The 14,202-nt window shown below is 40.7% G+C and overlaps 1 protein-coding gene across 2 annotated transcripts in view; it reads right to left on the reverse strand.

The window, feature by feature from the left end:
• LOC115223262 (acetyl-CoA acetyltransferase, mitochondrial) overlaps window positions 1–14,202 on the reverse strand; it is an 86,542-nt gene that overhangs the window by 30,350 nt on the left and 41,990 nt on the right. For both annotated transcript variants that reach the window (XR_004997954.1, XM_029793768.2), the window contains exons 3-4: window positions 12,516–12,633; window positions 10,536–10,631 (exon numbers count right to left, since the gene is read on the reverse strand). Coding sequence is in view for 1 of the 2 variants with exons in the window: in XM_029793768.2 (XP_029649628.1) it covers window positions 10,536–10,631; window positions 12,516–12,633 (214 nt within the window). In the remaining variant the exon portion in view is untranslated. The remainder of the gene's footprint in view (window positions 1–10,535; window positions 10,632–12,515; window positions 12,634–14,202) is intronic.

The following is a 14,202-nucleotide window of genomic DNA, read 5'->3' on the forward strand; positions in this document are numbered from 1 at the left end:
TACCCTTAATGTAGTTCTCAGGGAGATTCAGCGTGACACAGAGTGTGACAAGGCCGGCCCTTTGAAATACAGGTACAACTCATTTTTGCCAGCTGAGTGGACTGGAGCAACGTGGAATAAAGTGTCTTGCTCAAGGACACAACGCATCGCCAGGAATCGAACTCACGACCTTACAATCGTCAGCCGAATGCCCTAACCCCTAAGCCACGCGCCTTCACTTGTATCCAGATATATACATACAGGGGTTGGACAAAATAATGGAAACACCTAGCATCACAGCATCATAATTTTGAAATATCTATAAAACTATCAACGTATCTCACCTCCAAAGATTTGGCTGCTATTTCCAGCATACCCTGCTGCCATGTAACAGCTATTTGCAATAAAGGATCCAAAATACTTGTTATGTGGTAGCAGGCTGTGCAAGAAATAGCAGCCAAATCTTTCCTTTTCCAGGGAAAGGAGCCGTTTACACATGATTTTGATGTCACATTTATTGAAAACACGTGAAATAACATGGAAAAGAAAAAAAAAACCCACAAAGCAAAACTCCGTTGCTGGGAAACTCAGACTTCCCTGGTGACCATACGGGTCATGGGTAGTCTAGTTAGTGTTTGTTTGTTTGACTGTGGACAAGATATCTCAAGAACTGCTGCATGGATCTGGATGAAACTTTCAGGGATGTTTGGCCTCGTAACTGGCACAGACTGATTTGATTTTGGGATCGATCAGGTACCGGACAAGGATTCTGGATTATTTGTCTGGTTTTTTTTTTACTTAATTTTGATTGAGAGTGGTCAGGTTCATTTTTAGTATTCTCGTTTGTGAGAGCAGTCGAGTTAATTTCAGATATTCTCATTTTAAAATCATCTCTGGCTAATCATTGCGAGGACATTGGTGTTGCTTTGGTGGATGTTTGAGCTCTTTGAGTGCTCTTGTCTATTATTGCTATTGTAAGTGTAGTCAAGGTGATAAGCTGGCACAGTCATTACGATGCTGGATAAAATGTTTAACAATATTTCTTCTGACTTTACATTCTAAGTTCAAATGCCACCAATGCTGACTTTAGCCTTCATCCTTTCAGGGTCAATAAAATAAGAACCAGTTGAGCATTAGGGTCAATGTAATTGATTACCCACTTCCCACTTCCCACAAAATTTCAGGTCTTCTGATTATAACAGAAAGAATTATTATAAGCACATGTTTCATGATTCAATGTGTTATATGTGCAACACTGATTCTTATATATTTATATATTGTTGGCCATTGCCAGCGCCGCCCCGACTGGCCTCCGTGCCGGTGGCATGTAAAAGGCACCATCCAATCGTGGCCGTTTGCCAGCCTCGTCTGGCACCTGTGCAGGTGGCACGTAAAAAGCACCCACTACACTCTCGGAGTGGTTGGCGTTAGGAAGGGCATCCAGCTGTAAAAACACTGCCAGATCAGACTGGGCCTGGTGCAGCCCCCTGGCTTCCCAGACCCCAGTTGAACTGTCCAACCCATGCTAGCATCGAAAACGGATGTTAACTGATGATGATGATGATGATATTATTATATTTCTAAACGTCGGGCTTTATGTCTCTTCTGTAGATATAAATGAATATATGAATATATGTATGTGTTTGATCTTTCTGTGGATTTTGTAATGTTCTTTTAGTTGCTGCTCGCATTGCCTCCCCTCGGATTAATAAGTGGTATAAGCACACTTATTGTGATGGGAGACATAGTTAAAGACACCATATATTGAATAGAAGATGTGTAATACAGGATATGACTCTGGCAGCCTCAAAAGGGGGCTAAAGCTATGTTGCATGTTAGGGAAGTGAATCAGGATAAATATCGTGTAGTTGGTGTTAGTGTGAGGGTATCTCTTTTACTCTTTTACTTGTTTCAGTCATTTGACTGTGGCCATGCTGGAGCACCGCCTTTAGTCGAGCAAATCGACCCCGGGACTTATTCTTTGTAAGCCCAGCACTTATTCTATTGGTCTCTTTTGCCGAACCGCTAAGTGACGGGGACGTAAACACACCAGCATCGGTTGTCAAGCAATGCTAGGGGGACAAACACAGACACACAAATACACACACACATACATATATATATATACATATTTACGACAGGCTTCTTTCAGTTTCTGTCTACCAAATCCACTCACAAGGCATTGGTTGGCCCGGGGCTATAGCAGAAAGGGTAAATCAACATGCATGGTAATATGGTGGTCAGTCTGAAATGGCAAGTATTCAATGAGAGAAAAGGGAGAAATGAAAGATATACAAGCATATTAGCAAAGAAGTTTAAATATTTACATTTGAGAAGCTTTGGAGATAAGTTCGTTGAAGTAGCAAATTAAGGTGGAATTTATTTTATTGTCATGAGAGAGCTCAAGTTTTTGTGTATTTGATTTTGGGAAAAAATCATTAGTTTAAATACCCAGCCAACATATCTGAGTATATAAGTGGAGATAGGAGAGAAAGGGACATCAAATAATTTAAGCAAACAGATTTTAAGGGACGTAAAAGTAACTTCAAAAAGTCCATACCTAATGTGTGTGTGTAGGGAAGAGTGAGTTACATACACACATATATACACAAATATACAGGCATGAACTGTGTCAAGAAGTTTGCTTCACAAACAGGTGTGTGCATGTGTGTGTGTGTGTGTGTTACTGTCTCCCTGCTTTGACCTTGGATCATCATCATCATTTAACGTCCGCTTTCCATGCTAGCATGGGTTGGACGGTTCAACTGGGGTCTGTGAAGCCAGAAGGCTGCATCAGGCCCAGTCTGATCTGGCAATGTTTCTACGGCTTGATGCCCTTCCTAACGCCAACCACTCCGTGAGTGTAGTGGGTGCTTTTTATGTGCCACCCACACAGGTGCCAGATGGAGCTGGCAAACGGCCTCGGACGGATGGTGCTTTTTACGCGCCACCGGATGATAGTTATAAATAAGTGTTACCATCATGAAAGTAGTGTTCATTTCCAATCTTCCAAGAAAACATGTCTGTTCATGGGGGAAATATCGCCTTACTTGGAAACAGGTGAAGGATTGGTGACAGGAAGTGCATTGGGCCATAGAAAAATCTATTCAACAAATTCTCTCTGACCCATGCGGGTATATGTGTGTGTGTGTGGGGGGGTGTATACACACACACACACACACACATATACCCGCATGGGCCACAAAAGAAATCTGGAGTTGAATTTGTTTGCTTGGGTTTTGGAAAGAGGGTGCTTTGGGAGGGGTTATTTCTTTGTTATTTTGAATGTGTGTGTGTGTGTGGGGGGGGGGTGTTTGGTGAATTTTTAAACAAGGAAAAAGAAAGAAAGAAAAACCCCTTTCCTTCCTTTCTTTGGGACTCTGATTGACAGGTCATCTGGGAAGGACTGGAGGATGTATCAACAAATAGTGAATGCAGCAACAACTCATGTTCCCATATCTAATCTAGAACTTAGCAAATGTAGAATAAGTGTAGGGAGTAATTCCATACTATATACCTAGTGCAAACTACGGACACCTAAGAGGTGCAGGAAAATCACAGGAAGGTTGATGGGGTTAAGTAGACTTTGTATATGGTTGATAAGTAACACTAGGACACATGGGAAACAACTTTCCTTGAATGCTCTTGGGGGGTTCCTTAGAGATAATATATAGCTTCTGTTACCTTGGTGACCGAATTGGCAATAGAGGAGGACATTCTGAAAGTATAGTTGCTAGAATAAGAACTGGCTGAAGAAAGTTCAGGGAGATATTAGCTCTGCTGGTAAACGAAAGGCCTCTCCCAATCAGGGAGGAAGCCAGATTGTATGACGCTTGTGTACAGACAACAATGCCATGTGGCAGTGAATTATGGACTGCAAATGCAGATGACATGTGGAGAATAGAAAGAAATGAAGCCAGCATAGTCTGTTGGATATACAATATCAGAGTGTACGAAAGACCAAGTGCAAATGTTTTAAGAGAAGAACTGGGCATAAGAGGCATCAGATAAATGAGGGTTGGCTGAAAGGTTCATAGGCTGACTATGAATGAGTGAGGCTAGAGCTGTGGACTCTAACATGCATTAATTTCAACTCTTCTTATTAATAACTGCATTATTTCTTTCCAGGTAAACTGACATCTGATTGTTTAAAGGATACTTCAAAAGTAACTAGTGGTGAGATAGTGGTTGTATACTGTCAACTCAACGTGACAGTCCCGTAAAGGGAATCACACCGCTATTTAGCCCTAGGAAGTATCGATGCTTCCTGTCAACTTTGACACATTTCCTGTGCCCTTATATTTGCAAAAGGGAGGCAAGCACCCCCAACAGCTAGGATTAGCACCTGAAGACATGCATGTTTCTGAGCCTTGCTCATCATCAGTCCAGGGTAGCAAGTCCTGCTAGCTGAGATGGCTGCAACCACTTTGCAAATATATAGTATTTTCAGTGAAATTTATTCACTGATCACCAAAATTAGAAATATTGAATTTCTAAATTTAGAAATTCAATATTTCTAATAACTAGTGGTGACTTCTCTTGAAAATGGAGAAAACTTGGCATCATGGTGTTATCAAGTACCTACAGAAAAAGGGCTTAGCCTCCAATGACATTCATGCTGACATGCTTGCTACACTAGGGGGTGGGGGTAATGCTAAAACTTTAACAACAGAGAAAAGTGGGCTGCTGAATTTAGTAGGGGAAGGGTGAGTGTTGAAGATGACCCAAGGTCTCAACATCCTACAACTGACACCACTGAGGAAAACTTTTGATCGTGTTCACCACATGGTAATGGATGATAGGTCATTGACTAGAAACCAAATGGCCAATGCTGTTAGCATATCCTGTGTGAGAACTGAAAATATTCTGCACAACAAACTCGGCATCATGAAGGTTTCTGTTTGATGGATATCACATCAGATACCTGATCAAAAGCACACCAGGCTGGATGACATCACAGGAAAATCTGATCCAGGTAGTTTCCTTGAACATTTCCGAAGCCAGGATATGTGTTGGCTTCAACATTTTGAGCCAGTGACAAAGAGACAATTAATGCAGAGGCAACACTCCTCCTCCTCACAGCTCTAAAGAAGACCAAAGTTGTTTCATCTGCAAGGAGGGTGATAGCCTCAGATTTCTGGGATGCAAAAGGCATTTTGTTTATTGACTATTTTCAGAAGGCTATCAAAGACCAAACACCCAGGAAAACTGATGAAAGGGGTCTTGACAATGCTCCAGGTTGGAAGTCCCTGGTTTCAATGGCTGCTGTGAATTGACTGTGGCTTTGAACTGGTTGATCAATCTCCCTGATTTAGCCCCATCTGACTATCATCTGTTCCCCAAAATGAAAAAAACCCCACTTGGTTTGGAACTAGTGTCACAATGACAATGATCTCATATCTTCTGTTGCTACCAGTCACTTTTGAAGTATTCTTTGAACAGTCAGATATTAGTTTACCTGGTGAGATATATGTATTTCTTTACTACCCACAAGGGGTTAAACACAGAGGAGACAAATAAGTACAGACAAACGGATTAAGTCGATTACATCGACCTCAGTGCCTAACTGGTACTTATTTAATCGACTCCGAAAGGATGAAAGGCAAAGTCAACCTCGGCGGAATTTGAACTCAGAACGTAACGGCAGACGAAATACGGCTTACGCATTTCGCCCTGCGTGCTAACGTTTCTGCCAGCTCGCCGCCTAATATTATATCTTACCTGGTAAGATATAATGCAGTCATTAAAAAGAAGAGCTGAAATTAATGCATGCAAGATTTCACAGCTCTAGCATCGTTCCTTCATGATCAGCCTGGGAAATCTTCAGTGGTTTTGTCATGTGGTGTGTATGAATGAGCACAGCTGCCAATCATTGAATGTGGATGGCACCTCTGAAAGAGGGAAACCTAGGAAGATATAGGATGAAATAGAGGAGACTTACATCAGATTGTTGAGCTCCATGGAGGAGATAACAAAGGACCTAAATGATTGGTGACTTTCTGTGCTCAAGAAGATCCATCCTTTCAGCACAAAATGAGATCTTAAAAGCACATCAACCAAGAAAGACAATGCTTCCATGAAGAGATCTAATAAGAATGAAACATGCTCAGACTTACTCTTTACTCTTTTACTTGTTTCAGTCATTTGACTGTGGCCATGCTGGAGCACCGCCTTTAGTCGAGCAAATCGACCACAGGACTTATTCTTTTGTAAGCCCAGTACTTATTCTATCGGTTTTTTTTGCCGAACCGCTAAGTAATGGGGACATAAACACACCAGCATCGGTTGTCAAGCAATACTAGGGGACAAACACAGACACACACACGCATACATATATATATATATATATATATATATATATATATACGACGGGCTTCTTTCAGTTTCCGTCTACCAAATCCACTCACAAGGCTTTGGTCGGCCCGAGGCTATAGTAGAAGACACTTGCCCAAGGTGCCACGCAGTGGGACTGAACCCGGAACCATGTGCTTGGTAAACAAGCTACTTACCACACAGCCACTCCTGCGCCTTGTTACTATGTTTGTTGATAAATGTAGTATTTGCTTCTTTACTGATGTACATTTGTTTTCTCTCTCCACCTCACTACATACATAAGTCTAGTTTTAATCACCTCAGATTTTTTAATTTGTCCAGATCAAATTTAAGCACCAGTCCAATGCTTACCTCCCCTTAATACAGGGAGACTCTGACTGAAGAAAGTTTTTTCTGTATCAATGCTTATGTAACAAATACTAAGTACTGTTTTACACACACACAAGTACACAAACATACAACTACATACATAAACACATAAGCACACATATACACACACAGGTGCTAATGAGCTTTTTAATTCATTAGATTATCTAATACTAGCAAATGCTCCTCTGTCCATTGGACAGTGTAAGTTTGTGATAGGACTGGAGTCTAAAATAGTGTAATTCTGCTTCTGTCTGCTTGTTGAGCAATCTGTGATGCTCTGGTGATCGAAGGAGGAGCAGCACTGCGACCATGCCAGAGTTCTGTGATGCTCTGGTGACTGCTGTAGAAGCTGCTTTGCGAGCACACCAGAGTTCTGCTCATTGAGCTGTCTGTGATGCTCTGGTGATTGAAGTTGAAACAGTATCACAAGCATGCCAAAGTCCATATTGTTCTTCTGTCCTGCTTGCCCACAAGGAATGCAAAACAAGCATTTTTTGTTTTTCTGCCAATGTAACTCTTGCTTTTTTGAAGCATCCTATCAAAAATCTCTAATTGAGTGAATCTTTCAAAAATCAATTAAATTTACCTTCTTGCTGTTTGCAAGCACTCATCATAATCATCATCATCATTTAACGTCCGCTTTCCATGCTAGCATGGGTTGGATGATTTGACTGAGGTCTGGCGAACCAGACTCCAATCTAATCTGGCAGAGTTTCTACAGCTGGATGCCCTTCCTAATGCCAACCACTCCGAGAGTGTAGTGGGCGCTTTTACATGCCACCGGCACGAGGGCCAGTTTGGTGGTACTGGCAATAGCCATTCCCAAATGGTGCATTTTACGTGCCACCTGTACAGGAGCCAATCCAGTGGCAGTAGCGACGACCTCGCTTGAATGTTTCACGTGCCACCAGCACAAGTGCTAGTAAGGCGACGCGGAACAAGCACTAAATATGGTATTTCAACACAAAAATTCCCACAATGCTAAAGCTCACAATCATTTGCAATGGTTGTTGTAAGCACCGAATGGCACCAAATGAATGCGGACAGTTGTGAATGCATTCACATCTATAAGCACCTGTAGACAGAATGTATTTTGAGAAAATCAATATTCTACCGGCTAAAACAATCGAAGCAAACGCCAGTGCACTGACAGGTAGCAGAAGGTAAAGGGTATTTCTCAGAAATAATCACACAAATTTAAATAAAAAGAATATATAAATCGAAATGGTTTCTAGGGCTTCTCTGAAAATGAAAGAGAGCCAAAACCAGGCTTCCTTTGGGAAAAAAAGGATGTTAGCATTAAAATTACTATATGTTAATTTGGAAGTAATGAAAATTCTTTATAAATAAAGTTATTTAAGTTCACGTAACCGGAAAACTTCAAATGGGATATAGGGTTCGGTAATATGTGATGTTGACCGATAAAGTGGCAAACCTTGTGAATGAGTAAGGTACCAGAACCAACCAAACAGTACTTTTTTTAGAATGTATCTGATGAATTTGATTTGTGAAATTCGTAAAAATGATAAGTAGAATTTACCAAAATATCATTCAATTACCGTAAATCCTTGAGTATAGTTCGCTCTTGAGTATAATACGCAGGGGATTTTTAGGGGGCTGTACCTCTGAAAAACCTAAACCTTGTGTATAATACGCAGCCCTACTCTAACTTGAGTCAAGGAGGTCTATATAACGTCCTTGGTATGTAAAAATGTATACGATAACATCCTTTATTATTATTGTATATATAACATAATGCAAACGTGTAGCTTTTTTGTGCATTTTGTTTGCAGAAAATAAAGAAATAACAGTAATAACGTTTAATAAATGTTGCTTACTGCAAGTTATGGATGATTCTTTTATGACTTCATTGCTTTCAGGCTTAGCTTAACCCTTTCGTTACCAACCCGGCTCTGGTTTTGTAGTACAAATGTTTTGTTTTTATAAGTTTTGAATTAAAATCTTCCACCAAACCTTAGTTACAATTTATGTTCTTAACACTAGCTTAATGATAACAAAGTTATTTTACTAAATTATTTGTTATATTTAAAATAATGGAAAGAAACACAGAGCATCTCAAAATAAATATGGTAACAAAAGGGTTAAGGTATTTCCATGCCCAACATCACAAAATGCGTCTGAATAAAAATTGCCGGACAGCAAATAGAGACTCGGACATTGCTTAGAAAATATTTTTCATCTTTAACCTCGTATATAATTCGTACTAGGGATTTTGACCTTTAAATCTTGGGGGGAAAAAAATGCAGATTATACTCGAGGATTTATGGTATGCATACTGATAAAAATAACTCATAATTTGAAATGTTGATACTAATATTCATTCTTCATGAAATGGAATTAAAGAATAAACAATGGTCATGTACATGTCAAATCAAGTGGGTCATGCAAAAGTCAAAAAATGCTGCTCATTTTTTGTTTTATATAAGAATCTGTTAGCTAAAGTTTCAGATATTTGTCACCCAAATATGTTCAATTATCAACCAATTTGTCTTTTTCTACAGTGAACTGAATTTTGTTGTGAGAAAGTATTCACACAGTTGATTGATCACCAATTAGTGTCATTTATTCATTATTCAAAATAACTGCCTTGTCTTCTTACTCTTTTGCATCAGCATATTTATTCAACACAAAACGACATGCCTGGATGCACATGTTTGAATACAGTTCATTCTAGAATGATATCGATTTTTACTGCAACCACATATGGTCTTTCATGAAATTGCTTAGAAAGCTAAATGCAATTAATGCTCAGATACTGATTGGGCGAACATAATGGCTGTTTGTACGTGATTTGCAGAATGATAGCCAATAAGTGTTATTGAAATCAGATTTTCTATCAAGATTTTGATTAAAAAAGGGAAAAATCTCACCTTGAAACTAATGATTATGTTATGAAATTTGACTGATGCACCCACTGTTATGTCTTTTACCAATGAGTTAAAATTTCAGCACAATCAGTTGGAAAATACAACCATTATAATCTTTTACACACATACACACACAGACAGAACAGGATTTATATATAACTAGCACTATGAGCCGGCAACGCGAGTACTGTCCAAATCTCCGACCAATCACATACAGCTAGCTGGCATTCAATTGGCGTATCAAGGTTCGGGCATTTTGATTGGGTTTGGGATAGAAAATTCACAAAAAAGTCACTTCTATTGATTTTTTTAATGGCTTTGCAGGGTGACTGGGGAAATGTAAAGATGTGCACGACCACCCTTGGACGGTTTTGAATGACCATAGAAAGTGCGAGCCCTCTAACTGAAAAATTGTGGATTTGTATAAAGGACACACACACAGACAGACATTTTGCCGTTTATATATATAGAGATAGATGACCATGCTGGAGCACTGCTTTTAGTAATGACTGTGTTATTGCTGTTGATGCTGTTTATATAAGGAAGCGAGGTGGCAGAAACGTTAGCACGCTGGGCGAAATACTTAGCGGTGTTTCGTCTGTCGTTACGTTCTGAGTTCAAATTCCACCGAGGTCGACTTAACCTTTCATCCTTTTGGGGTCGATAAATTAAGTACCAGTTACCTACTGGAGTCGATGTAATAGACTTAATCCCTTTGTCTGCCCTTGTCTGTCCCCTCTATGTTTAGCCCCTTGTGGGCAATAAAGAAATAGCTGTTTATATATCTGAACAGACATACATGCAGGAAGGCTGATCAAGTCTTTAGAGCGTTTAACTTATCAAAACTTGGCCACAATAGGGCACTGTCATTTGTAGAGACTGTTGATATTGTTTCTGAAAGGATGGACAGGAAACGGAAAAAGTGAGAGCAAGAGGGAGGGGAGGGAGAAAAGGAGAGTTACTTACCTGCTCCAAGGAGAGCTTGACGTGTTGGTGCCTGTCCGGATGCAGCTTGCAATACGTTGCCCATGTACACCTCCTGCACATCTTCACTGCTGATACCTAACAGGAAATAATAGAGACTTATTGAACGGACACCTCTTTTAAACCTACAGTAAATGCCAATACATACACATACAAAAAGATCCATACATACATTCACACATTATTCACACACCATACAAGCGTGATCATTGCCAGAGCGGCTATCTAGCCTCCGCGCCGGTGGCACATAAAAGACACCATTCAAGCGTGATCGTTACCAGCATCGCCTTACTGGCACCTGTGCCAGTGACATGTGTAAAAGATTCGAGCGTGGTCGTTGCCAGTACCACCTGACTGGCCCCGTGCCAGTGGCACATAAAAGCACCCACTACACTCTTGGAGTGGTTGGCATTAGGAAGGGCATCAAGCTGTAGAAACTCTGCCAGATCAAGACTGAAGCATGGTGCAGCCATCTGGTTTGCCAGCCCTCAGTCAAATCGTCCAACCCATGCTAGCATGGAAAGCAGACATTAAATGATGATGATGATGATGACACACACACAGATATATCTGCATACAGATGTATATGCACATAAACACATATACGCACAAAGATACTGGCACACACAGAAAGACAGATATATACATACAGAGAGAAAACTTGCATACATAGCCAAATATCCATAAACAGAGATAAGCACACGCCATACTGCATACATGTGAAGGATTATTTCTGGTTGTCAATTGTAACCACTGTTGCCATAGAGTGATCATTGAGTGGTTAGAACACACAGACAGACCATACACTAATATATATATATATATATATTCTGAGTTCAAATTCTACCGAGGTCGACTTTGCCTTTCATCCTTTCGGGGTCGATAAATTAAGTACCAGTTACGCACTGGGGTCGATGTAAAACGACTTAATCCGTTTGCCTGTCCTTGTTTGTCCCCTCCATGTTTAGCCCCATGTGGATAGTAAAGAAATATGTATTTCAAAAAGGCGGCGAGCTGGCCGAAACATTAGCATGCCAGGCGAAATGCGTAGCCGTTCTGAGACCATACACTAATATGATAGACTTCTGTCTCTTATTTTTTTTATATGGTGCAGATATGTCTAGTGACCTGACATACACACATGCTATACTTTACACACATACACACGTGTCTGCGTGATTAAATACAACCAATATTACATACATGCACACCATACACAAACACACACCCTATATATGTGTATATATATATATATATATATATGTATGTGTGTGTGTTTGTGTGTCTGTGTTTGTTCCCCTAGCATTGCTTGACAACCGATGCTGGTGTGTTTACGTCCCCGTCACTTAGCGGTTAGGCAAAAAGAGACCGATAGAATAAGTACTGGGCTTACAAAAAGAATAAGTCCCGGGGTCAAGTTGCTCGACTAAAGGCGGTGCTCCAGCATGGCCGCAGTCAAATGACTGAAACAAGTAAAAGAGAAAAGAGTATATACTCTAGACTTAGCATTCTATACACACACCACATTCCATACATACACATAAACACAAACTGTACACTATATTCACACATTACAAACTTTCTACATACTCAGACACATCCTTACACTACACCATACATACAGACAGACACACACATTAACAAACCTTACACACACTGCACACTATAGTCATGCAAACACAACCCTTGCACATACACACACAATCTATTCATACAAATACAAGCTTTACACATAGACACACAACCAAACATACACACATTACATCATACCATACTACAGACTATGCACCATACACTTACACACACACACACTATAGACTTCATATGCTATACACCAACCACCACACACCTTCCTCTACCTGTCCATACTCCTTCCTCTACTGCTGCACAAACCTTTGTAATATCACCCAACCTGCTAATTGCTCCGACACTGCTCTGACACATTCCTTAGCACGAACTTACCTGCTTTCTTCAGAGCTTCGGTAATGACCACTGACCCCAGTTTCGGTGCAGGCACCGATGCCATGGCACCCAGGAAGGGAATGATGGGTGTCCTCACATAGCTGGCTATTATCACATCCTGTCGCAAATAAGAAATCAACAATAAAAATAACGTCAACAATAATACATACTCCCACCCTTGTAAATTCTTATCAACCATAAAACACACACACACACGTGCAGGCAAACACTAGCATCATTGGTTTTGAGTCAGTCATGTAAATATGCTAAAGATAGAAACCAAATTTTCTCAAAAATGACACCTACTGTCTTATAAAATAATGGAAACATCATCATCATCATCATCATCATCATCATCGTTTAACGTCTGCTTTCCATGCTAGCATGGGTTGGACGATTTAACTGAGGGCTGGTGAACCAGATGGCTGCACCAGGCTCCAATCTTGATTTGGCAGAGTTTCTACAGCTGGATGCCCTTCCTAACGCCAACCACTCCAAGAGTGTAGTGAGTGCTTCTACATGCCACCGGCACGAGGTTCCAGTCAGGAGGTACTGGCAACGGCCATGCTCAAATGGTGCTTTTTATGTGCCACCTGCACAGGAGCCAGTCCAGCGGCACTGGCAACGACATTAAATTAAATAGCCCTAGATATACTTGATCTGAATAAAAGAGGTGATCGTCACCACAGGAACATCTTTGGCTCTGGGTCAAGTGGATCAAGGCTAATCTGGGATTAAATGATAACTAAAAATACATAACAAAAGATTAGATTATCCAGAAAGACCACCTGGCTGTGGAAAACCTACCTCAACAAATTCCATCTGATCCATGCAAGCAGAGAAAAGTGGACATTAAATGATGATGATGATGATGATGATGATATACTCAAGTAGATGCAAGCATGGGTGTGTGGTTAAGAAGCTTGCTTTGTAACAATGTGGTTTTGGGTTCAATCTGTGCAGCAATCTGAGCAAGTGTCTTCTACTTTAGCCTGAACAAGCCAATGCCTTCTGGACAGGACTGGCAGATACAAACTGCCATATATCATCATCATCATCATTTAATGTCCATTGTCCATGCTGCATGGGTTGGACAGTTTGCCTGGGCTGGCATGCTGGAAGGCTGCACCAGACTCCAGTCTTATTTGGTATGGATGCCCTTCCTAATGCCAACCACTTTGAGAGTGTAATGGGTGCTTTTATGTACCACCGACATGGGTGTCAATTTGCGTGACACTGGTATCTGTTATGTCTGCAATTTTGCACAGCTTGGTGGGTCTTCTCCTCAAGCATGACATAATACCAAAGGTCTTGGTCATTGCCTCCATCAGGCCCAACACTCAAAAGGATCTCAGCCACTTTGCCTCTGTGAGGTCCAACACTAGAAAGGATCTCAGCCACTTTGCATCCATGAGGCCCAATGCTCAAAAGGAGCTCAGCCGTTTTGCCTCTGTGAGACCCAATGTTCATATATATATATATATATATATGATCACTGTGACTGACCAGGCTATCAGATGTTGCTACACATTGCTGGTCACAATGCGCTTCGCATTGTTTTAGCCTTCAAATGACGCCACCCTGCTGGCCAACAGAAGAAAGAATGAGAGAAAGTTGTGGCGAAACAGTACATCAGGGAACTTTTAGGTGTTTTCGCTCAATAAACACTCACAACGCCCGGTTTGGA

The sequence above is a fragment of the Octopus sinensis genome, linkage group LG2 (assembly GCF_006345805.1).
Source record: "Octopus sinensis linkage group LG2, ASM634580v1, whole genome shotgun sequence".
NCBI lineage: Eukaryota > Metazoa > Mollusca > Cephalopoda > Octopoda > Octopodidae > Octopus > Octopus sinensis.